General features: G+C 33.7%; 1 protein-coding gene across 2 annotated transcripts; it reads left to right on the plus strand.

Moving 5' to 3' along the window:
* Window positions 1–21,855: 21,855 nt before the first annotated feature.
* LOC132633543 (ethylene-responsive transcription factor RAP2-12-like) lies at window positions 21,856–24,791 on the plus strand. 2 transcript variants are annotated; one of them, XM_060350031.1, is made up of 3 exons: window positions 21,856–22,226; window positions 23,589–24,516; window positions 24,606–24,791. In XM_060350031.1, exons 1-2 carry the CDS (start codon window positions 21,980–21,982, stop codon window positions 24,470–24,472), a joined length of 1,131 nt encoding a protein of 376 aa, XP_060206014.1. In that variant the 5' UTR covers window positions 21,856–21,979; the 3' UTR covers window positions 24,473–24,516; window positions 24,606–24,791. The 2 variants fall into 2 exon arrangements, with proteins under 2 accessions (XP_060206014.1, XP_060206012.1); XM_060350029.1 differs by having other exon boundaries at window positions 23,589–24,791.
* The last annotated feature ends 1,551 nt before the right edge of the window (window positions 24,792–26,342 follow it).

Genomic DNA, 26,342 nt, shown 5'->3' on the forward strand with positions numbered 1-26,342 from the left:
TTTTCAAAAATAAAAACCGCAGAAGTGAAATTGACATTCACAGCTACATTACCCCGGGATTTTTACGTTGAAATCTATTGCGTATCATCATCTTATAAGTAAATAAAACTGAAAATTTCACGCCAATTTGGGGGAAAATTGAAATTTAATGGGATAAAAGGTGTTTTTTTTAAAATCGGCTCAGCCAAACCGCCTGTCCGCATAGATCTCAAAAAAATACGCAAGTTAAAAAAAAAGCGTAAAACGGACGTCCGAGCACAAAGTTATGACCATCTAAAGTTTGACCACTTTACAACTAGTTTTTCTCCCTATATTTTTTAGAATTATATTTATATTCAAAATAAAGTTATGTCGTGATTAAAAAATAACACACTTAAATCAAAACCTTAAAAAATAAAACACTTAAACCTTAAACAAAACTTACTTCGGGTACCTTTTCAACCCCTAAAACGACGATCCGAACGTTTACGTATCCTTGATGTATTGAGCCTACATTATAGTACACAGAAAAAAATATCAGGTTCTATATAAAATATTGACGTTTCGGAGTCTTGACACACGACTAATCGTTGGTCAAAGTATGAAAAAAACACTAAGTGCTGCAAAGAAAAGATTTATTAAAATAAGATGTTGCGATCTTTTTATGGAAAAAAACACTAAGTGTTCCTTTAGTGTGTTATTGTTTAATGCATAACTTTATTTCAAATATGTTACAAAAAAAAATCGCGCAAATCGGACGTCCGAGCGCAAAAGACCGCGTATATTTGAAATAAAGTTACGCTTTAAAAAATAACACACTTAAATCTAAACCCTAAAAATAAAAAATTTTAAGCTAATGACAACAAGTCTTCAAACAAAAATGGATGTCTATGTATATAGAACACTTAAACCTAAAGTTTACAAACAAAACTTATTTCGGGCACCTTTTCAACCCCTAAAATGACGATCCGAACGTTTACGTATCCTTGATGTATTGAGCCTACATTATTGTACGCAGAAAAAAATATCAGGTTCTATATAAAATATTGACGTTTCGGAGCCTTGACACAAGACTAATCATTGGTCAAAGTATGGAAAAACACACTAAGTGTTGCAAAAAATAAAGTTGGCCAATTTTTTTTTGTACTGTTTCTATAACGCAGTAAAATACTGCGCTAAAGCAGTTAACTGCTCCGTCTCCGTGAACTGCTTTAGCGCAGTAAATTACTGCGCTAAAGGTACTTTTGTCACTTTTTTTTTTTGGGGGTATTTTGGTTCCACATGATTTTTTTGAGACATTTTGGTTCCGGACTCTTCAAGAAACAAGCTGAACAAAGTAGAACATAAAGAGCAGTTCTGCAGTTGTATTACTCAAACTATTCAAAAATGTCACTGGATGCATATCTGTCGGATTATTGTAAAGTAGTACTATATTTTTAGAGGATCCGATAAGAATGCAATAGCATTTTTGGTGAGTATTAGCAATGTAGGTATTGATTGATAAGGTAAAGGTTCGGATGAGCTTATTTGTATTCAACCAGGCTTCATGATGGTTGCCAATATAAGCCACTCAAGTACACATAACTTTCTTGATTTTGGGTCATTGACCTAATCTTTTTGTTTGTGTAAAAGAGAGTTTTATGCAAGTATAAATAAATCCAATATGATAGTAAGACTCTTGTTGGAACTCATGCTATTGAAGTTTTTGCACGGATTGCCCTTCGTTTGGGTGGTCTTTAAATTTTGCCCCTCAAATTTGTGGTCTTTAAATTTTACCTTTCATATTTGTGGTCTTTAAATTTTGCCCTTTGCTTGGAAAGATGAGCGAATACATGAAGTTCTGGGTTCGAACCCCCGCTCAGGCATAAAATAAAAAAATAATTTCGCAAGGTAGGACTCGGGGAGTGTATGCCGGATCCAGCATACAATCTTTAAGAAAAAGTTAAAGTTATGCCGGATCCGGCATAACTAAAAGTCTGCCCCTCAAGGCAAAGTCTGCCCCCTCCGGCAGACTTTTAGTTAAACATAACTAAAAGTCTGCCGGAGGGGGCATACAAAATTTAAACTTTGCCTTATAAGACAAACTTTTTTTTTTTGGTTGAAAGTCTATTTTATTCCATCCAAAAAACTTGTACAGCACAAAGTTGAAGCTGACCTTCAACTGTACATGGTAAAATTCCTACTCACTAACTTGTATAAGTCAAACTAGGAGCAACTATTACATTAAAAAAACAACAGCCAGTTTCAATCAACTACACTTAGCTAGGGATAGCAATTCATAGCAGCAAGAGCTCTCTGCCATTTGAAGTTGTTCCTGCCTTGGATGTGAATATGTTGTGCAATCTCTCTGCAGAGTCTATCAGGAAGAAACTGAGTGTTTTGAAATCTGAGTAGGTTCCTTTCTCTCCAAACCAATGCCACTAGCATATCAAAAATGCAGCAAGTAATGGAGCAGTGACCTGATTTGTGTCTAGCAATGTGTGAGATCCATTTGATTGCATCTTGCCAGCCCCCTATTCTTCTAGTGTACCCCAGCCATACCAACAATCTGTACCACAGCCCTTTTGTGATGGAGCATTCAAAATAAAGATGGGAAAATGTTTCTTGGGTCTGCCCACAGAAGATGCAATCAGGTGGCACTTGAATGCCAAATTTGTGAAGTCTATCAACAGTTATTAATCTACCTTGTATTGCCAGCCAAAGTGTGAATTTGTATTTGGGATGGACATTTGGTTGCAGCATAATACTTTTCAATGTAACTTTGGTATATATGCTTGAAAAAATACATATATATGCTTCAAGGCAAAGTTTGCCCATAAGGCATAAGTATGCCCCCATCGGCATAAGTTTGGTAAATCCTTAACAAGTTTATGCCGATGGGGGCATGCTTTTAATGGGCAAACTTTTATGCCGGATCCGGCATAAACTTGTGAAGGAATTATCAAAGTTATGCCGGAACCGGCATACCTATGCCAAGTCTGTCATAAGGCATAAGTATGCCGATGGGGGCATGGTGAAATTTAAACTTTGCCTTGCGAATTTTTTTTAAAATTTTGACTGTGTGGGGGTTCGAACCTGAAACCCATGGAATTTAGCGAAGGGCAAAATTTAAAGATTTCAAATATGAAGAGTAAAATTTAAAGACCATCCCAAAAGAAGGGCAATTCTGCGAATTGCCGCATTGTATTCATGAAAGATAGAGAGTGGTTGTGCCCAATAGCATAGATAAGTAAGGGGAATTTGTATGCAGCAGGCCCAACTTTAGCCAATAAATGTGAAAGGCCATAAAAAGGTTCAATTTGCGTGGGCCATGAAATATCTCATGCCTCTTTTTGTACTTCTGTACTTGTCGGCCCACAAGAATAAAAGTTACCATTTTTTTGCGCAGATTGGCCTTCTTTTGGGGTGGTCTTTAATTTTTGGCCCTCAAATTGCTGGTCTTAATTTTTATCCTTCGCTTGAAAAGGTGCCGAAAATATCTGAGGTTCTGGGTTCTAACCCTCACTCAGTCAAAAAAAAAAAAAAAATCGCAAGGCAAAGCTTTGCAAAAAGTCTGCCTTATAAGGCAAAATTTGTCTTACGAGGCAAAGTCTACTGTCTCTTGCATAGGTTCTACGTAACTTCTTCCGAATAGGCATAGGTTCATAGAAACCCATGTCTTGCCAAATTATTATTATTATTATTTTCTATTCTGATTGGGTTTCAGACCCAGAATCTCGGTGTATTTTTCGCCACCTTTTTAAACAAAGGACAAAAATTAAAGACTAGCAAATTGAGGAACAAATAATAAAGACTAGTCCGGATGAAGGATAATCGTGCAAATTGCCCTAAAGTTACTCACGGGAAGCACGACTAAATCCGTTATGGGTCAAGCCCATAGAAGATCTGTACATCGGCTTATATTTGAACATTAGCGTCATTTTTTGGCCCGGATTGTCCTACTTTTGGGGTGGTCTTTTATTTTTGTCCGTCAAATTGGTAGTCTTTAATTTTTATCCTTCGCCTAATGTCCCGAGATTCTGAGTTAGAACCCCAGCTCAGTAAAAAAATAGAAGAAATTTCCCAAGGCAAAAATTTGAAATCACAAGGCAGAATTTTGCCTTCAAAACTTTGTCTGAATTGTAAGGCAGAGTTTTGCCATTCTAAGGCATAGTTTACCTGCAAAACTCTACCTTAAGACATAGTTTGCAGGCAAACTCTACCCCATCAGGCATAGTTTGCAGGCAAACTTTGCCCCATCATGCATAATTTGCCTGCAAACTCTGCCTTAAGGTAGTGTTTTGTATATAACCTCTGCCTAGCGATTTTTTTTTTTAATATTTTCGCCTGAGCAGGATTTCGAATCCGGAACCCTGAGTTTTTAGGCGAAAGACAAAAGTTAAATACTTTCATTTTGATGGGCAAAAATTAAAGACCACCCCATAACAAGGGCACTACTGCGAATTGCCCCATTAATTTTCCAAAACTAAGAACACCCCATGATAACGAGGTCATTACAGAAATTTTCTCAGCTATTCCTTTTTGTCACAAATGCTTAGTAAATGATCCTCGTTTATATTTTTTTCACAATTTATGGAACTTTTAGACCACAGTCTAAAGATCCTTTTAGACAAACTGAAAATTTTATGAGAAAATGTTAAATCACACTCTAAGATTTTGTAAGTTATTATAAAAATTAGATAACAACTTATATTTTTATTTGTAAGATTGAGAAATATATGAGCAAAATATTAACACTGGGTTTAACATTATCTGAAAGAGACTATAAACAAGATCTAAACAGAAATTTTAATAGGGGACATTTGAGTGACTCAGCCCGGTAATTGAGACATGAAAATAGACGAATCTCCATACATTTCATAGATGTGCAAATTTTGTGGGACAATATTTTACATTTCCGTATTATTCACAGTCCCACCTTAAACATTTTTTTTTCTTTCAAAAAAAAAGTAAATCCTTTATGACAAGTCAAAACTAAAATCAAACTTATCATGTTCATGTTCACGTGGACAAACAAATTATTATTGGAGCAGTAAGTGGTCCATGAAGTGTATAAAAGAACAATGAGATTCCCAGAGATTTTGATAGGAAAGTATACTCTCCAAATAGTAATAATAACATGGACGTCCACTTATTTCTTGCTAGCTGTGTTTTATGAAATCGAAATATTATATGTTACCACTAGGGCAACAAGTAGTACAACTTGATGTTTTTTTCTTCCTTTTTTTTTTTTCTTGGAAGGGAAGAAAGGAGCAAAGAATATAATGTGAAAGATACACCATACCACGAAATAAGTGACAATCGCTTTTGATGATAAGAACAAAACATAATCATGCTTTGATCAAAAACTGGAAATAAACATTGTATCTACACTGTATTAGATTCGTGCTGTATAGGATCGAACGTAAAGAAAATATGTGCCAGCTTTGTGCTATAGGGGATCGAAAGTGAATAAAATGTTAAATATATTCCATAAGACAGGTGGTAATTTAGAGAAATTGATTATCTATCCACCAAGAAAAGTTTTACTTGCCCAACTTGCACCATTAACAGCTAATTAATTATTAAATTCCACTTATTCAAAAGATTATGCACCTTAGGTCAAATTAACAGCGTTAGCTTAGTCGTCAATCAGAATTTGGATAAGCATGCATAGTGTTAGTTTTAATAATGTAATAGAGATAAATAGAAGTCAAATTTTATTAGTTCTTCCTAGTAAATCATATGAGTAAGGATATGACGCAAATTAGGGAGGTTGATAGAAACCACTTGCCCACTTGTCTTTTAAGCTTAGTTCAGTTGACCTTTTTAATTTTGTTTTTGACATGTATTATAGGTAGTTAGTTTGAAGGGTATTTTTGAGCCAAAAAAATAGATAGGGATACTTTTAGATCAAAAGGTGGATGAATGGTATTTATTAATCATTTTTAATAGTATATGTTAAAATATCTCACGTCGGTAGCTTAAGGGATGGGTGGTGTCCTAATATTGAATCAAGCAATCCTCCTCTCGCAAGTTAGATTTGAGATTGAGTTAGGCCCGTGATCCATTTCTTTACGGTTAGAAGTATTTTGGCCCATTGTCGTGTCCTATATGTCTAGGCCCGGGGTTACCCTCACTAGGTTTATGAAATGAATTTTAGTTATATATATTGGGATCGGAAAAAATTACTACATTGTTAGTAATCTAATCTGTTCAGTACGTTATAATTCTAATTTTTTTAGGTTATCATATTAAATTCATTATGAAGATACCTGTTATTATAGAAAACTTTATTACTATATGACGATTAAGAAACTGCCTATATGTATGCACAAAACTTAAAAACTCTTTTCATCATCATTCTTCATAAAGGCCAGCAAGTAGTATATGAAAAGTGTGACAATAATATCTTGAAACGATGTATGAGTGTTGAATAAGTGACGTAGCATAAATTCTTGACTAAGAAGAAATTTGAGACAGTATAAAAGTTTTATGTATGGTAAAGAAAAATAACCCTTGGCCACTTTTTTCTTTTAAGAAAATATATTAAAAAAAATATGTTTCATAATTTAAAATAAATTATCATTTTTTCAACACTAAATAAAAAGTTATTCCACTTTTCAAGTTATTCAACTCAGAAAAAAAATTGCGTACCTCCATGTCACACACACCTTAAAAGAGAAACTAACAGGCACTTAAAATACTGTATTGACATTAATATTAGTCTTGGTTATGGAAAAATCTTGTTCGGGAGCGTTTTCTTCTTAAATTGATCTTGTACGGCGCTAATTCGAGTAGTCAAGTGCCCAATACGGATACTAGACGCAGGATGAGAAACAAAAAAAGACATTAATTATATGATTGTTCCCTCAGAAATCAATACAAAAATACACCAGGGATCTGGTGAATAATGAATCAGTACTGATCAGTTCTTACAACATTTCAGAAATATGTTTACTACTCGTCGATGGTCCAATAGTCCTCTTTTAGTTTTTGTACACTTTATTACAGTATTATATTATTTCTCTCCAACAAAATATTGGGAAACAAATGTCATTGCTTGCGTATCTGCACTAAGCACAGCGCTTTGTGTTGGGTGTGCGAACAAAGTACCACATTGACAGCTGAAAAGAAAAAAGAGCTACTTATAAGGAGTTGAATACTCTTAATGATGTGAGGCCTTTTGGGGAAAACCGTGCGGGCTTGGCCCAAAGCGGACAATATCACATCATGTTAAGAGTATCTTTGGGCCGTTTTAGCCCAACAATTGGTATCAGAACCAACGGTTTGGCGAGACGAGTATGAAGATGGCGGAGTGTGACGTGGGGCCCGGCTTAGTGTCTTTGCCCGTCTATGGGCCGGTTTACGACCTTTACCCGTAACTTTGAAGACGCATTCACAGCCTTTGGGATTCGGTGACCGTAAATACTCTGACGATGTGGGTGACACACAAACATGTTGAATCTCTGACCCGTGGTATGATAATGAGCCATGTGGAACTTAGTTCGAGGGGGAGATTGTTGGCTGTGCGAACAAAGTACCACAGGACCCAATATAAAAATGGCAACTCGTAAATAAAATTTAGTATTTGGATGATAAAACTTGCTGTGCACAACTTGTTTGTTGGTGGTGACCCTTTCAGAGGCGATCAAAAGAATATCTGATGACTGCTACAACAAACTTGACCCCCAAAAAAATAAAAATAAAAAACGATTCCTTATCTTACGTGTGAAATAGTTTGAAAGAATTGATAAATACAGCGACAACTCGGTACATTGTTTATAACTATAAGAAACAATCATGTCTGGCAATATTAGGCCTAGATGCATTGAACAATTTATAAATAATTGGTCCCATATATAATTAACTAGACTTTTTATCACTGGCGCTTGTGTCCTTTTATATTGTTCAAACTTTAACATATAAATTTTCTTTGAATAATCTGTTCAATCTATTGCCACTGGCGGAGGTAGAGTTCCAGTTAAATGTTCAGCAACACCCAATATGTTTGTGTTAAAAAATCCGTTAATATAGTAAATATTTTTTCCTAGAACCCATAAACTCATAACTCTGGATCAACTTTGTGTATTGCCTCAGCTTCTTGTAAAGATATAATGTAGAGCTTTATTGCTTCAGATTTTAGATATCTTGCAAAATTCTCAGTTCTTTTTATTTTAATTCGTTCATGCGTTTCTATCATATACATATAAAATTATGAAAAATATAACAAAAATTAGCAACAAACTGTATGTTTTGCTTGTGATGATATGTACCGATATTTCATATGCTAGCAAGTAGCAAGTCTTGTTCATCATGTCCCGTCTAATTCATGCAGACATATTTTGTCGTATGAGTAAAATGTTTTTGTAAGAATCTTCTTCTATAGTTTCCCCCCCTTTTTTCCATTTTGTGTCGGTGAAAACTTTGACATGTCAGGTGATTTAAGATCTCAAATCTTGTATATACATCTTGACAAAATAACAGTAATACTAGACGATATAGGAGAGAAGAAAGATGGTAAAAAAATTATTTTCTGCTTCAAGATAACCGACGACGTAATTTGTGTAAGATTTCATTTTGTTTTACAAATTAATGAATTCAAACGTCACATTGTTTAGTCTACCGATTTTGGATTCACCAATTTATAAAATAAAAGGAAATCATGTAGGTTGCCTATCCTAGTTGTGTGTGATGGGGATCTTGTTCTGATCAAGCAACACAAGATAATACTAATAAGTTACATGTATGCTGATATGATTCATTAGTATTTAGTGTTGTTGGCCCCTTGATCCTCGAAATAGATAAGTCGACTCAGTTATTTTAATAAATGACACTGTATTATTAACTTATGGTACCCTTGAGCATTTAATATTCTCCATTGATTTAAGTATAAATTTAAAGGATATTTCTTTTTGTTTTTCCTTCATTGTAATTCTTTCTGGCTATACATATCAATTGAAATATTTCATAATACGTACTATTGTGTTATTTTTCTAAAACTATATATGCAGATTGTTCTTGCAAAATTAAGCTTGCTAATATTTTGGAATTTGATCTTTTACTTGATAAAATTATTGCATGAACTTATTGGCGGGGGAAATAGCTATGCATTAAATAGAAACATTTCACAATGGAAATGTTGATAACGTTATGTGAAGAAATACATTGAACCATTATCTAGTATTACGTTTGTTGAACAAATAAAGGTGCAAAGCCTGCAGAGTGGGAAGCAACGGTGGCGTCTTGTGAATGAAAGTAGTGTACAAACATACAATGCAAGACACACTCATCAGCAAGCGGCAATAAACCGAAAAATAGTAGAAAATGACAAAAGGGAAAATAGCTTTTTTAGTCTCTTGGATATTAAGTAAATTTTGATTTTGATTCTTGTAATATACGACTCAACATATTCGAAAATTTTGATTTTGATCCTTGTAATATATGACTCAATATATTTGATCTTCAATTAATTAAAATATATGCTTTTAGTCCCTTTATGTGTTGGGATCGAAATAATCAGGGCGTCATGCAGAAGCTATCAATTGCAAACCTTGAATAACGATAAAAAAAAATAGACTGAAAAACATAACATTCTAATAGGATTTGGTAACTTGACCTACATATGGAAAAATAATATAAAAAAGCATAAAACCTATTGAGAGAATTATCTCCCCTAAACAAGACTATTTAAGGACTACATTGTGGATGCTTTTCTGTGTTCTAGTTGTGGGAAGTCTTCAATTTATAGATGTACAAAATTTTGCGATTATGGTAATACTTTAACTTTCCTTCAAGAGAAATATAAAACTCAAATTTTATAAGAAAATCGGGATAAACCCCTAACATTATGTAAGTGGCATGTAATATTTTAAATACTTTAGAGCATTTGAATGTATCATAAATGAGGTTTCTAAATTCTCTGGTCAAACGCCTACTTGCAGTGCAATTTTACATGTTATAACGTGCTTTGCGTTTATTTACTGTAAATCTCATTTGGAAGGCGATTTACGTTGTCTGCTTTATTTTCAGTCAAACAGAAAAACCATATGTTATAAGCTGGCAATGGAGATTATAAAATATACTAGCAAATTATGCTCGCGATACACGGAGTTCAACATGATTAATTTAGTTAGTCTATATAATTTGTAGATTTTATAAAGGATACTATAATTTTTCTTAGTGAGTCTTCATATTTTTTTCTTTTCCTCTTATTTTTCACCTTAATTTCTCAATTATTGTTAAAATTTATCTTATTTTGGTTATATCAGCCTCTTTTTACATTTAGTAAGTTAATAAGTTAAATATCCTACATGTCATGTTTATAATCACAAGATTTAAAGAATATTTTATTATATTATGCATATTTTTAATTTAGAACCACAAAATTTGAAAGTCTATCTTTATTTCTTAAACTCCGTATCTAGTCAAATGCAGACACTTAAATTGAGACAGAGGGAGTATATGCAAAATGAAAGAAATGAAAGGACAATTGAGACACTACGAACCCATAGAGACTTAAAAAGTAAACATACAATAGGTAAAATTAATGTTCAACTTTTGAAATATACACACGTTAGTCTCTACTCAGAGTACAATTTTAATTGTTTTTTGTACAACTTATTGTTGTTGTGTTCGTTCATCTTGGACGTTTATATATAATAGAAATATAAAAAAATATGAGAAAAATATAGAATACAAAAATAAATATATATTTTTAGTAATGTTGTCAAGTAATATGAGACGAAAGGAGTACTTCAATTATTAATTCTTAAAAAACGTGTGTCACGACCCAACCCCGTAGGCCGCGACCAGTGCCCGAGCTGGGCACCTATACGTACCCGATACCCCAAATTAGCATATTAACAGAATAATAATATAATAATAATATTAGTGGTCGCTACAGAATTTAGCAGAAAAGCAGACTTGGCACACATAGGCCGATAAGGCCATCACAGAACAGAATATCCCAAACATATGTACAGAACCCATACAGATGTATCCACAGACCTCTACAGAACATATCATAATCATAAGACGGGACAGGGCCCCGTCATACCCTGAACAAAGTACATATCCAGATAGCAGTGACAGACTGTACCAAAAGATGGGCTTTGTAGAAGAGAGCGCCCCAAATAGCAGAAATAGGATCCTAAACGTGTGGATCAGCGAACCTGTCGTCAGTACCTGCGCGGCATGAAAACGCAGCCCCCGAAGTAAGGGGGTCAGTACGAAATATGTACTGAATATGTAAAGCGGAATCACAGAAGTCAAATCATAATGGTTACAGAAAATGAGTACAGAATCCAGAGTGTCAAATGCATATTTCCAAAACAGACAGAATGCGTACAGAAACATATGTCATATCATATCATATCCGGTCCCTGACACGGGACTCGGCAGACAGAATGTGGCCACCCTCCCGACGCTGGTGCCACTATACAGAGGAATCAGAAAAAGGGGCGTGGCCCCGTATCATATAATGTCATATCAAAATGGCCATACAGATCAGATCAGAATAGGCGGACATGGCACATCATACTCCACAGACCCATGTACGCGTATACCTGCCCCCTCACATCGGGACGCGGCGAACAATGCAGAGAATTACGCTTGACAACATATCCTGGCCCGGGCTCAGTGTGGGAAACATTGGGACATCCACGAATGGAGTAGTGAGAGACTAATGCAATTTAAAAATATAATAAATGTTTTCAAAGACTCGATGAAGCGTATCAAAGACAAACAAATCCAATGGGGTCGGACGGAATCATAATAAATGTATTTCGGTTATCATAATAAATTACAGAAGTATAACTTTCCCGAAGTCATTCCGAGTGTCAAAATAATTTATAATATTTAACAGAATATTTAAAATAATATTCGTTAAGCGATTAGTAGGGTAATTAAAACATTTCTTTCAAAAATCGCTTAAAAAGGAAGCTTTAACACATTAGGGGCAAAACCGTAAATAGCGGGCCCGCCTTGGGACAAACAAGGCGGCGGGCTCAAATTGTGCCCTCTAAGCATATAGTATCACCTAAAAAGGTTATACAAACATTCTATGACTTTCTGAATAATTTAGAGCAAAATTGCATAATTTCAGAAAAAGCGTATCAAAATGGTTCAATTCTACTGAAGGAAAAACTGAAATTTTGTCTTGCGGATTCCGAGGGCCAAGAGGTCCTTCGAGGCCCGGATCCGACCCTAACACACTAGGGGCATGCCAAGGGAAGAATTGGGGTTGCTTTACATACCTTTCGCGCTCCTTAAGCCTTTCCAAACTCACTTCCCGTTTCGTCGAAAAACTGCAATTGGTCAAGTTTACCAATTGTGAATTATTAATGCCATTATTTCAACTTTAAGCATATTTGGCTACCGAAATTTCGGCAGCACTTCCCCTATACATATGACACCCCGAGAATTCAACTCGGCTATAAATCATCAACAACAACCCAAACGACAACAACAATATCAACAATGAACATTAAAAACACAAATATCCTTCAACTAGTCATTTTTCTCACAAGTTGACATAATCTTCAATTCAACCCAACTTTCAACTAAGATCAATAATTTCATATTCAACAACCATCATGATCATCACCATATAGTTCTAGAAACATTTCATATCGTTTTCCTTAAGATATACACTCGATATACAAGATATACAATCTTCCGCCAAAATCATAACTTTTGCAAAACATCAAATCTTTGGCATACAACTTCATAACAAGTTTCCAACTTCCAAATTCATCAATGGTCATCACAACTAACAACCAAACAACTTCATTTCCTTAATGTCGGAAAAACCATACTAAAACGACATAAGTTTCTACATTCCAATTCAATACAAACTTATATCATTCTAACTTCATTTACATATCAAGCATTACAACAACACTCCAATACTCTAAACAAACTTAATCCATTTCATTCCCAAGTCAAATATACCACACGGCCATATGCTATTTTTCTCCATTCAATCAAATTTATTCCACTTTCATTCTCAACATAAATTCCATCACATTCACAACTAGAATACAACATGAATTCTATACATTTTTGGCTATACAATATACAAATACACATGGCTACACATATATACCACATACCCACTTTGCAAACTTCCATTTCTCCATACAATCAACACATTTCTATATACTACAACCCAAACAAAACTCCATAACACAAGAATAAAGGATAAATTCTTACCTTTTCCTTTAGTCTTCTTTACTTGAATTTGTGATCACTTTGGTGAACCAAGGCCTCCTTTCTCCAAACCAACTACACCAAGTTGAAGAGGGAACTCAACTTAGTAAGGAAACCACAAAATACAAATTTTTAACACAAGATTTTTGGTGGTGAATTTTCCACACCAAACTCGAAATGCCTTCTTTTTTTTGCTCTTGTTTTGCTCTTCTTTCTCTTCTAAGTCTCTTGAACCTTCTAAGGGATAGTGATCCCTTTATAATTAATTAGCACATGGAAATATTCATTAAAGCCATGGGTTGGGCCTCACTTGGCCGGCCACCCCTTAAACATTGGGCCTAAATTTTTATTTTATTTTTTTGGGCCAACTCGGTTGGTCCCGAGTTGGGCCTAGCCCACTGACCTTTCGACCTTAAAACGTTCATAACTCCTTGTACCGACGTCACCTGGGAACCCACGACCTATGGATTGAAAGCTAATTCAATTATCTACAACTTCTATTTCAAGGTATTTTCGAAATTCCAAACTTACAATACAGTTTTTGCCCCCCAAAGTCAGGTCACCCGAAAATGTTTTCTTAAAAATATTCGTTTGGAGGGTTTCCACTTTGATTTGGTCCAAAGGTACTTCATGAGTTGTGTTTAACTTTACATATGTGATTCATATGACTTTTCAGATGTTCCAAAAAAAATCTCGGTATGTGGGCCCTACCCCAGCAGATGCTCCGAGGTTCAAAAATACGGGATATAACAACGTGAAAAGTCAATTATCGTAATGTGGCCAAGTAATATGGAACGAAGGGAGTACTTCATTTATTAATTTTTAAAGAACGTGAAAATTCAAGCAATGTGACCAAGTAATAGGGTACGGAGGGAGTACTTCATTTATTAATTCTTAAAGAACGTGAAAAGTAAAAAATGAATAAGTAAAAGTGCACGGCGAAAATAAATATGTGTCGGAGAATTAAAATTGAAGTGCATACATGTATACATGAGAAGAGAATAAATATGCAGCAAGAACATGAAAAATTAAAAGTGAACAAGTGAAAGTGCATATTTATGTTCGGAGAATTGAAATTGAAGTGCATACGTATATACATGAGAAGAGAATAAATATTTCGTACTATGACATGTGTCTACATGGGATTTATTAATTCTTAAAGAAAGTAAAAAGTCAAAAATGAACAAGTAAAAGTACACGGAGGAAATAAATTTGTGCAGGAGAATTAAAATTGAAGTGCATACGTCTATACATGAGAAGAGAATAAATATTCAGCAAGAACATGAAAAGTCAAAAGTGAATAAGTAAAAGTGTACGGAGAAAATAAATATGTCAGAATTAAAATTGAAATGCATACGTCTATACATGATAAGAGAATAAATATTAAGTACTATGACATATGTAAATACATTCAGCAAGAACATAAAAAGTCAAAAGTGAATAAATAAAAGTACACAAAAGAAATAAATGTGTGTCGGAGAATTAAAATTGAAGTGCATATGTGTAGACATGAGAATAGAATAAATATCCAATACTATAACATACGTTCATGTGGGATTTATTAATTCTTAAAGAATGTGAAACGTCAAAAGTGAACAAATAAAAGTGCACAGAGAAAATAAATATGTCGGAGAATTAAAATTAAAGTGCACACATCTATACATGAGAAGGGAACAAATATTAAGCATTGTGATTTGTGACATATGTTCACGCGAAATAAGAAAGCAATTAGTTAAAGTGTATAAGTTATAAAGCTTTTGATACAAATATTTATTATGTGTATAATTTGTAAAGTTTTGAGTATAAATAGATATTGTTGTGTTGGTCCTCCTTAGCCCCTTCTATATAATAGAAAAGAAAAGAAATATCTTGCATGTAGTTTTGTTACAAATCTTTTATTTAATTAGATTTTTCGTTTTTGCGTTTTATCATTTTTGTATGTATATCTACGTCCTCAGTTGCTTCAATGGTTGTAATTGTGCCACGTCAATTTCTAGGCATTACAGTTCACATACCAACATAACACACATTTTATGTTAATAACTAATAACTATATAGAAGAGTGAGTTTGAAATAAAATGTGTAATTTAATCTTATATAATTGTGTGATTGTAAATTATTCTATAAAATTAAATTATTTATAAATATAGAAAAGTAATATTTTTTTGAGACAAATTAAAAAAAATGACGCCACATAAATTCGGATTGATGGAGTATATACTTGAAGATTAAATATTGAAATTTTTATTTGTTGTAACTTCTTTTGAGACCTAATTATTAATAATAACTATTTTTTTAGTTATTTATATTTAGTAACAAATTTACTTTTCTAATTTACCATCCATAACTATATCAGTAATTATACACATAAATGGTTAAACAAATCCCTTAATATAGGCATTGACTATTATTAAAATTGGTTTCATAATTTTAGCTTCGCTTTCCTTCTTCAACCATGATTCTCCTTTTCTCTTCCCTTTCCTTCTTCTACCACGTTCCATTTCCTTCTTCCACTAAATCCTAAACCCTAACTTCTTCTCAACAGCGGCTATCATTATTATTGCAGATTCTGCTAAACATGCTAGATTTTTTTTTTTTGGCATCAAAATATAGCATTTATTAACATACCTTCTTGATGCCTCAATGGCTTTCAATGTTATTTAATTCGTTGATTTTCTACACTATTATTTTTATTTTTATTTTTATTAATTAATATGTATGTAATTTGTGTATTTGAACCAGTGATGCATATATTTGCATTTTTTTGTGTATTTGAACCAGTGATTAATTGTTTATCGAATACACATACATTCAATTTTGTATATGAATGTTTTATGTACTGGTGTATTTGAAACAGTGACGTGTTTCGTTGTCTGTATTTGTGTATTTGAAATAATGATCAACTGCGAATAAAATACACAGTCATTTAAATTCGTTTATGAATGTTTATATGTATTTTTGTATTTGAACTAGTGATGCATATGTTTGCATGTTTTTGTGTATCTGAACCAATGAGTTACCTCATTTGTTTGTATGTATTTGTGTATTTGAAATAGTGATGAACTGCGAATTAAATATACAGTCATTTAAATTCGTTTATAAATTTTGAATGTATTTGTACATTTGAATTTTTCAATAAAAACTTAAATATAATTATTTTTTAAGTGTTTTTAAGTTACAAATCATGTATTTTTCGAATTATCAGTTGAGTGATCGTAGTCTTTGTTTTTGTGTTTCATTCTATTATTAATGTTTTTGAATTTTGAATTTAGTTACAAAAAGAAGGGAAGAGAGAAGGAAAATTATGGTTGGAGAGAGAAATGGAAGCTAAAATTTTGAAATAAAATTTACCTTACCAAAAAAAGAGAAGAGAGAAAGATATTAAAAAAAGATATTATTTTGTTTATTAATAAACACCATTATTAATGCCTAAATTTAAGAGATCTAGTTATTATGTACAGATTAATTATGTATTTGAAGATCTTCAAATATATGCGTCCAAATATATAAATTAATGAAGTGGTAGCTATATATCGTAATATTGAAAAGAATAATTATTAATGGTGAGATCTTATAATAAGATAGTTATTTTTGTAAGTTTATTTTAAATATTCCTAAATAAAATAGTGAAGTGGGCCTAAATGCTTTGACAAGAAATTTATTGACATTGTTGGGATATGAACCCGGCCTGCAAGGATGCAGGTCCTCAACGGTTCAACCTCAGCCACCGCATAACTCGTGTTTCGGGTCATCAAGAAAAGGGTGCCCTTTCCTTTTTATCTTTTGTTGGTGTAGTACCTTCCATCTTTTTGTGGCATCTCAATTTAATTTCCCCATTATCAGCATAAAGAAATAGTACCATCAGTCTATCAGACGGTGCCGAAAAAATTTATTTGCGTCGCATATTTATATTAACTTAATAAATATAAAATATGTATTTTACACATTTTTCATGTTAAGTGATATCAAAAAATGTTAATATGATTTTAATTGTAATCTATAACTGCTGAAGTCTATTTTAATGATTTGGTATAAATATTCAATATGAGTTACAGTAGTATTTTTACCCTAAGCCACAGCCAAAAGATATAATCTCATTAGTCGACAATTATAATGTAAAAAATAAATTCATATATGTAAAATTTGATCCAGTTAATGTTAGGGAAGCTTTCATCTTAATACAATAATAAATATTATTACAATAAGAATAATAATAATTAATAATAATAATAATAAAGTGATTTAAAAAATGATTTACTTACTGAATTGTTCGTAACTGATGAAGTCAGTGATTTGAATATCGATAAGTAACCTGAAATAACAAAATAATATTGGATTAAATCATTCCAAAAATGTTTTTAATATAGTGACATTGTCTGTCTTAGAATTAAGCTCTCACGATTTTTTAAAAGTCTTTAGACCTCATATGTAATTTCCTCTTCTTTTCAGTTATTATCTAAAGTTTTATTCTCACATCCGACAATCTCTCACTCGAACTAAATTCATATGGGCATTATTAAGATTCATGTATTTTTTAAGCCAATTGAAAAATACTCTTCATTAGTACGATACTCTCTCTGGATAAAAAAAAGAGTCCACTTAGCCTTTTTTTTCTTGGATAAAAAAAGAGTCCACTTAGAAATCAAGAAAATATTAACCTTATTTTTTCATATTGCCCTTATTAAGTGTTATATGATCAAATCTCAATACCTATTTAATTAGGGGTAGTTTAGTCAAATTACCTATTTTTATCTAGCAGTTAGTATTTTCTTAAGGAGTGTGTAAATGACTAAGTGAACTCTTTTTTTAATTCGGAGGGAGTATTATTCAGTTAGGACAAAATGAAAACTATTTTTATCAAAATAACACTCATAATTAAAAGTATTTAAGAGGTTTTTGCATAACTTTCTCCACTTTTTAGCCTTCAATATGAAACCTTATAATGAAAACATACTAATAGGGCGAAATCTCAAACTTAAATGATTTCAATTTCAACTAAATACAGTGCAGTTTAAGCTAATAATTAGTAAATTACATAAGGTCTTTTCCGCGTTTACAGTAGACACGCGGGGTGCATTCTGCCTTTACCCTTTCTTTTTACAACTTAGACGCTGACTTCTTTGATATGCCAGTCAATACGACCCGTGTTTTCTACCCCAAGACGGCAAAATCCAAACCTGCTTGCACGTTCTTCCTTCCGATTAATATTACTCTCTCCGTCTCATATTATTTTATCATATTATTAAAAATATATGATTTTAATTTTTTTTTATAAAATTAAGATAAAATTAATTAAATATTTTTTATCTTATCCTTAATATTAAATGTTTTTGAAAATAATCAATATTTATTAGAATGTGTTTATTAAAAAGAGGTAAGATAGTAAAATATATATTTTATTTATATTCTTTTACGGAGCGTGCAAAAAAAAATGGCCAAGTAATTGGAACGGAGAGAGTAGTACTGCTCTCCACGTTTACTTCTTCACAAAAAAAAAAAAAAAAAAAAATTGCCGCTCACTCGGCTCCAATAATTCATATGAGGGAATCGGATAAAGAGGACAAATAGCCAGTAAAATATGTTTAGACTGACCCAGCAGCTACAAGTGAAATTTTAAGACTTAAAATGAATACGGTAACGACATAGATTAAGAATTATACTCCATTTACTTCATCTTATTTTCCTTTTTAATTTATTTTAAAAAAAAGAAATCCTTCTAATTTGACAACTCTTTAATTTTAAAATTTCACATGTTATATTTTTTTTTTTGATTAAGCACCGGGTGTCCGGGTCTCTTTGAGCCCCGACTAATCCCGGGGGTGCACAGGCCCTCGGCAAGGAGTTTCCCGCAAGTGCACCACGGTTAATTCAGGGTTTTACCCCAGTCCGATGGCCCTCAGAAATTGTTTGCACCCAGTGGGTTTCGAACTTGAGACCTTGAAGGGGAGCACCCCAAGGCTCAAGCCAATTTCACATGTTATATTTATGACCATAACATTAAAGAAAATTTTGATACATTACACAAATTTTTAGTTAACAAATAGAGAATTCAAGTCTTATTTTGCTTTCTCAAACTTCACGTCTAATAAGTTAAGACAAATAAATTAAAATCATCGAGTGTTTTTTGTGAGAATATCGAATTTGCCAATACTATACAAACTTTTACAAACCTCAACTTATGCTTGTAACTAGTCGTGGAAGTTTAGAGGTATTAATTTCACTTTAAACAGTATAGGAGGACGCTCACAAAGTTCTAGTGTGTAAAAAGTTGTTTTGAACAAGTTCATGGGTAAATATGTAGTTTACTATTTCATTGTTATTCAAATACAATCTTTTGCAGCGGTCATAATCCACGTCATGATCATGCATAACATAGGCACATTATTCAAGTCTTATTTTACTTTCTTAAATTTCGTGTCTAATCAAATTAAGACAAATAAATTAAAATGAAGAAACTATAATCATCGAGTGTTTTTCGTGAGAATATCAAATTTACCAATACAAACTTTTACAAACTTCAGCTTATGCTTGTGACTAGTCGTGAAAGTTTAGAGGTATTAATCTCACTTTAAATAGTACAGGAAGATACTCGCAAAGTTCTAGTATGTAAAAAGTGGGTAAATATGTAGTTTACTATTTTAAAAAATCTTTTTAATTATTATTCGAATACAATCTCTTGTAGTGATCATAATCCACGTCATGATCATGCATAACATAGGCACATTTTCGTAAATTGTACCGTACATTGGCCATTTTGCACTTGATAGCAATATTATGCATCTCAACACGTGCATCCTGGCATTAACAAGTAGGAATAATCAAAGTCCAAATCACATTTTACCCAAGTAAAACATACATCTTCATCTATTATCTGTTCACGCAACTACCCTAAATTGAGAGTGCGGTGGGCCTTGGCTTCACGAATTTCCACACGGCCACAAATTTAACAGACCATTATTAAAATCAAGCCGCCCATCCTTGAAATGGCAATCCATTTCAAATCCAATCACTATACTTAGAGCCCGTTTGTATTGACTTATAAGTTGTTTATAAGCTATTTTCAGCTTTTTTAATAATTGGCTGACTAGTTTAAAGTCATTTTATGTTTAAAATAAGCTCAAAAAAATAATTGAGCTCATTTGACTTAATTTATCTAAAGCAGCTTATAAGCTAAAAACAACTTATAAGTCAAAAAAAATAAGTTCAACTACCTTAACTTATTTTTTTTGCTTATAAGCTGTTTGCAGCTTATGCAAACAGCTTATAAGCATAAGCCCATCCAAACAGGCTCTTAGCTAGTCCAAAAGCCTATGTTTAGAAATGGCAAAGGCTTTGAATAAGTTTAGGCAAATTCATTCAAGAAAAGTAAATGTTCAGTCAAATTTGGTTATATTCTATGTATCTACTCCACAGGTTGGGGTTGGTAAAAAGAAAAAAAAGAAACTTCAAATTTTAACCTACCATGGTAGAAAAGTCGTAATCAAGTTGTGTGGCGAGCATGACCCCTGTCTCCATGGTTTGTTGAATGATTTGGCTTAGTCCAGAACATTCTATTTCTGATGTAACGACACTTTACCCTCAAGAAAATCACCACACAAACTTTAATGTTCTAGTTAAATTTGCTGTTTGTGCTAATTATGGATGAGAAGAAAGGTGAATAAGTGTGTGCTTTACGTTAATCCAGATTCCAATATTCAAAATAGAAAATCTTTTATAGAAAGCATTTTATTTTCCCAGTGAACCTGCCCAATGCAAATTCAAATTATTTTTTAAATCATTTTGTAGTGTTTGATTAAAATTAAAATTACTTTCTAAAATAATACTAGTCAACAATGACAACATATCCAGTGTGATCTCGCACAAGTGAGGCCTGAAAAGAATGAGGTATTCGCAGACCTTATGCCTACTTTTGTGGGGTATAGAGAGACTGTTTCTGAACAACTCTCAGCTTAAGAAAAAATATATTTCGAAATCAGTTTAGAAAGAAAAATATGCGAATAAAAATTATGATAAAAATGTCGACAAAAAGAGATGTATAAAAATTAAATATATATAGATAACCAAGGTAAACGAAGCATTAGTAGTGATAATATGAAGAATATGACACTGCTATAATAATAATAATATTGGAACCATGCACAATTAGAATTAGTGGCGGAGCCAGGATTTTCGTCGAGGGGGTTCAAAATATAAAAAAGTAAACATACGAAGAAGCCTAAGGGGGTTCAACCTCTACTATATATACATAAAAAATAATTTTAATCTTATAAAAACAGTGATTTTTTTTTCCGCCGAGGGGGTTCGGATGAACACCCTCGGCATAGTGTGGCTCCGCCACTGATTAGAACTATGCTAAACAAAGGCCATGCTCTTCCTTGGAAAAAGAGAAATCGCTCGACTGTCTAGTGACCGTCTATCTTAATTCTAGAAAATATTTATTTTTCTTTAAACACAAGATAAATATTTTATAATAAGAATTTAGTTTCAAATATATTTCCCATACGGGGAAAAAAAATAACACACACCTTAAAAAGAATAATAAGAGGCGTATTTTGTAATGACATTATTAACCCTCAGCATAAAAGGGCAATTTCGGTAAGTACCGCCCGTCCAAGGGGCATCAACGTAAAAACATTGCCGTCTTTCCGCATCCTTCTCGGGCCTTTATAAAATGGAGTTAGCATCTCTTGGAAACGCAGCCAAATATATCTTACAACTATACATTTCCCCTCAAATCATCAAAACCAAGAAAACGAATCTTTGCAAAATCTTTTTCCTACTTTCTACTGAGAGAAGATAAACATAAATCATGTGTGGTGGTGCTATAATTTCCGATTACATAGCCCCGAACCGGACTTGTCGGCGGCTCACTGCTGAGTTGTTATGGGGTCGAGCCGATCTGAGTAAGAAGAAGAAAAATCCGAGTAATTATCACTCCAAACACTGCCGATCTGAAGGAGTTGATGACTTCGAGGCTGATTTTCAGGACTTTAAGGAATTGTCCGATGATGACGATGTCAAGCCCTTTGCCTTCTCTGCGTCCAAACACTCTACTGGTAATCTTTTTTCTCTTTCCTCTGTGATTTTTTATTTTCCTTTGTTTTATCTTTTGTGAGTTTTGCGCTAAGAGAATACGCCATGTATATTTAATTACTCCATCCGTCACCGAGTTTAAGAAAAAAAAGACACTTTTTGAATCCTATGAGAAATCATTTCATTTGACTCTAAAATTGGAATTTTAGGGTTAAATTGCTGCTAAATATAGAGAAGTGTCATTTGGTTACCTATTAAAAAAAATTAATAGAAAAGTGTCATACATTTTTGGGACGGAAAAAGGAATGTGTGTCGTATAAATTGGGACCTCCTATTGGGATGGAGGAGGTACTTGATTTATATCGACTATTCTCGCTATAACTGGCCTGGATTGAGATTTTGTTTCTGCTAGTGAAGTTATTGTTATAGTACCGTTTGAATTTATTCAAGTGGACAAAAGGAGGTAACTTTTTGGTTATAAGGAAAATGTGCGAGGAGGCATAAAAGTTGCTATTTTTTTTCTTGATTAGCTAAAAAAAAGATGTGTGGCATGTAATTAAAAAGAGGAAGGATCCAAGATGGTATTTTAGCTAAAAGAATGATTAGTGCAAAAAAAAAAAAAATTGGTATCTGTATAGGCATTCATGTTTTGAGAAGCCTTGATTATACCTCTTAGTTTAGGGCTTGTTGACACCAGAACAGGAAATCAATCTTGATTGCCCTTTTAGCCTCACCTTTATTATTCAAGTCTTGTCACCTAGATGTATCGAATTAGACATAGTTGCATTGAGTTGGGAAACTTCGTGAATGGAATACTTTTTAAGCTAAATAGGAGGAGGTTATAAAAAAATCAAGCACAATTGTTGTTCTGTTGTCGGTTTGGATCAATATTTCCCATCTTGATCCAATTTGCTTGCTAAATGGTACAGAAAAATCTAAACGAAGATCACCTTTATGATGATTTTAGCTATAACTCGTAGATCTAGGGTTCTCAGTACCGTAGTTTTTAATCTGGGGAGGAGGAAAGCTTTAACATATGGGTCCAAACCCGGTAGTTATAGCCTAAACCCTGTGTATGTGTTAATAAATTCACTAAGTGTGTATAAAAATTAATTTAGAATCTAGCTACTAACACTTGATATAGCTGTCCTAAAATCCAGAACCTATAAAGTTCAAATCTTTGGATCCACCTTTGTTTGTAATCATGATACCAAGAGAGATTTTGGAAAGGCTTGATTTTGTGTAAGATCTAGCACCAGTGTTATCAGAGGCTTCTTACTTTTTATGATTATCTATATAGCTTACTATTTGATGGATTTATCGTTATTACTTTATGATGGAATTATGAATGACTGAAATATTTAAATTCATTTTGTTATCTGAAGGCTCCAAATCTGTGAAAACTGTTGATTCAGACAAGGATGCTGATATATCCTCTAAGAGAAAGAGGAAGAATCAGTATAGGGGGATCAGACAGAGACCTTGGGGTAAGTGGGCAGCTGAAATACGTGACCCAAGGAAAGGGGTTCGTGTCTGGTTGGGAACCTTCAATACTGCAGAAGAAGCTGCCAGAGCTTATGATATTGAGGCTAGGAGGATCAGAGGCAAGAAAGCTAAAGTGAACTTTCCTGATGAAGCTCCAGCGCCTGCATCAAGACACACTGTTAAGGTGAATCCTCAGAAGGTCCTTCCTAAGGAGAGCCTGGACTCTGTTCAGCCCGACACAACTATCATGAACAACGTTGAGGATGGTGGCTATTATGATTCTTTTGCATTTTTTGAAGAGAAACCCTCGACAAAGCAGTATGGATACGAGGATATGAGCAGTGGAGATTCAGGATTCGGCTCATTTGCCCCCTCAGCTGGTGCTGATATCTACTTCAGCTCTGATGTAGGAAGTAACTCTTTTGAGTGCTCTGATTTTGGTTGGGGAGAGCCATGCTCCAGGACCCCGGAGATATCATCTGTTCGGTCAGCTGCTGTTGAAACTAATGAAGCTCAATTTGTTGAAGATGCCAATCCCCAGAAAAAACTGAAATCTTCCACCAACAATCCTGTTGCTGATGATGGAAACACCGTGAACAACCTATCTGAAGAGCTTTCAGCGTTTGAATCCCAGATGAAATTCCTTCAACTCCCATATATGGAGGGAAACTGGGATGCATCAGTTGATACTTTCCTGAACACAAGTGCAACTCAGGATGCTGAAAATGCTATGGACTTATGGTCCTTTGATGATGTTCCTTCTTTAATGGGAGGCGTCTTTTAAGTAAACATGCCTTCCTTGCCTAGTTTTTGTAAATAAGGCTTCATGTGAGTGAACTTTGCTATTTTATTGCCTCCCAAGAAAGGCCCTTTATTGATATGTTAATTAAATCTCTGTTGTAACTTGGTTCTTTTAGGTGTGTGGTGGTGGATGAACGATGATCCACAGACAACGATGATTAAGCCATGGATTGTACGCTCAATATGTATTTGGTGATAGAGCGGTACATAGGTAATTAGGTTTTAATTAACTACTCAAGATGTTAAATCGAAGTTTTAAATTTGGAATTTTGGACTTGTATGAATGATGACAATTGATGAGACCTCGATGATTGCTATTACTTACTTTTGTTGGTGTTTACAAGTTGCTTCTTCACATGGACTATTCTTTCAATTCACTCATTTGCATATGCACTAAAAATAATACTGCAACGTGGCAGACCTGTTGGGGGACTTATGTGAGTGCATTGGTGAATCAGCCTTGGCATTTTCTATGGCCTTGTTGTTCGTGTAGAGGCGTCATAAGCGTCTGTTGGGACTCACTTTTCGACATATTACTAACTGTTTTGCGACCTATCATTTTTGTTCGAATAAATTGTATTTCCTTTCGCAAGGAAATGCATGGCGTCCGGCGTGTAGATCTTGTTCTGTTTAAGATTAATCCGTTATATTTTTTTTTTTTTTAAAAAAGAAGTTTTGCAGTTTGGGGAAAATGGATCCGGAGTACGTTAAGATCACATTTCGATTTGTAGAGTGTTCTAGTTCAGTTGAATGTACATGCTGGAATCTATGTGAATATCGCTATGACAGTCCCATCTCTAGTTCTTTTACCATTGTGTAAAAATTATGTCTTACTTTGGTGGCATTAGAAGAAAATTTTATTGAGAAATGAAGTGAGTTGCGTATATCATTTTTGTATAATACAAAATGTAGTCTGAAGGGGATGAACGCAAGTTAGGATCGAATAGAATAAAGGAGTAAATTCAGTCGGCAAGTAAATCAAAGTCTTCTTTAGCTTTTATTTTTGTGGTCCGAGCAGTCCTTGATCATGTTGTATAAGGTAAAAATCAGATATATGCTAAACCGGTGAGACCGAGGGAAGAAAGGAACAAGCACGAGCACGAAGGCTTTCTTTCGGGACTGGAGGAGTGCTTGAACCGAAGAAAGCGAAGAAAATCGATTGGTCCGGTTTCTCCATAGCCGATGTGTTCGCAGCCGTTGGGCCGGTTGATCGTGGCCGTTGGTCCGGGTTGTCGTGGCCGTTGGTCCGGGTGATCCGTTACACAAATGTCACGCGTCAAGACCGTTCTGCCACCTTGTACTGTCAATCGTACAGATGTCAGACCGTACGATCAACCTTATCCATTTTAGGGTTTTTCTTTATTCAAAAGGGCTTTATGTTGTATGAAGCCCATGAGGTAAAACTATAAATAGGGGTCATTATCCAATTTTTAGGGGTGGACTTCTTAAGTTCTAGAATATTTGTAACAGCAAAGAATATTTCTCTCCCTCTTAATATCTAATTTTGGTCCGAATTTATTGTGTTCTTCTTTGGATTTGCTCAATCAAACAATACTCATATATTACTAGATATATATATATCTATAGTAAATCATCGATTATTATTAGCTTCTTCATAGCATACCCTTATATATCTTTTTTCTACCAAATAAACTAAAGCTTAACCACATATCCTATACCTCATTTACAAATTCAATTGATTATCCAAATTCGGGGTAAACAAATGTATCTTCTGGAACATGCCCCTCCATTCTCATTGCGTAAAAATATTGAACGCTTCATCAATTGGTTACTACGCCAGCAAGGCAGAACATGCCACAAATATTGGTATAATTTCATAACAATCCAAGAAT

The sequence above is a fragment of the Lycium barbarum genome, chromosome 3, assembly GCF_019175385.1.
Source record: "Lycium barbarum isolate Lr01 chromosome 3, ASM1917538v2, whole genome shotgun sequence".
Taxonomy (NCBI): domain Eukaryota; kingdom Viridiplantae; phylum Streptophyta; class Magnoliopsida; order Solanales; family Solanaceae; genus Lycium; species Lycium barbarum.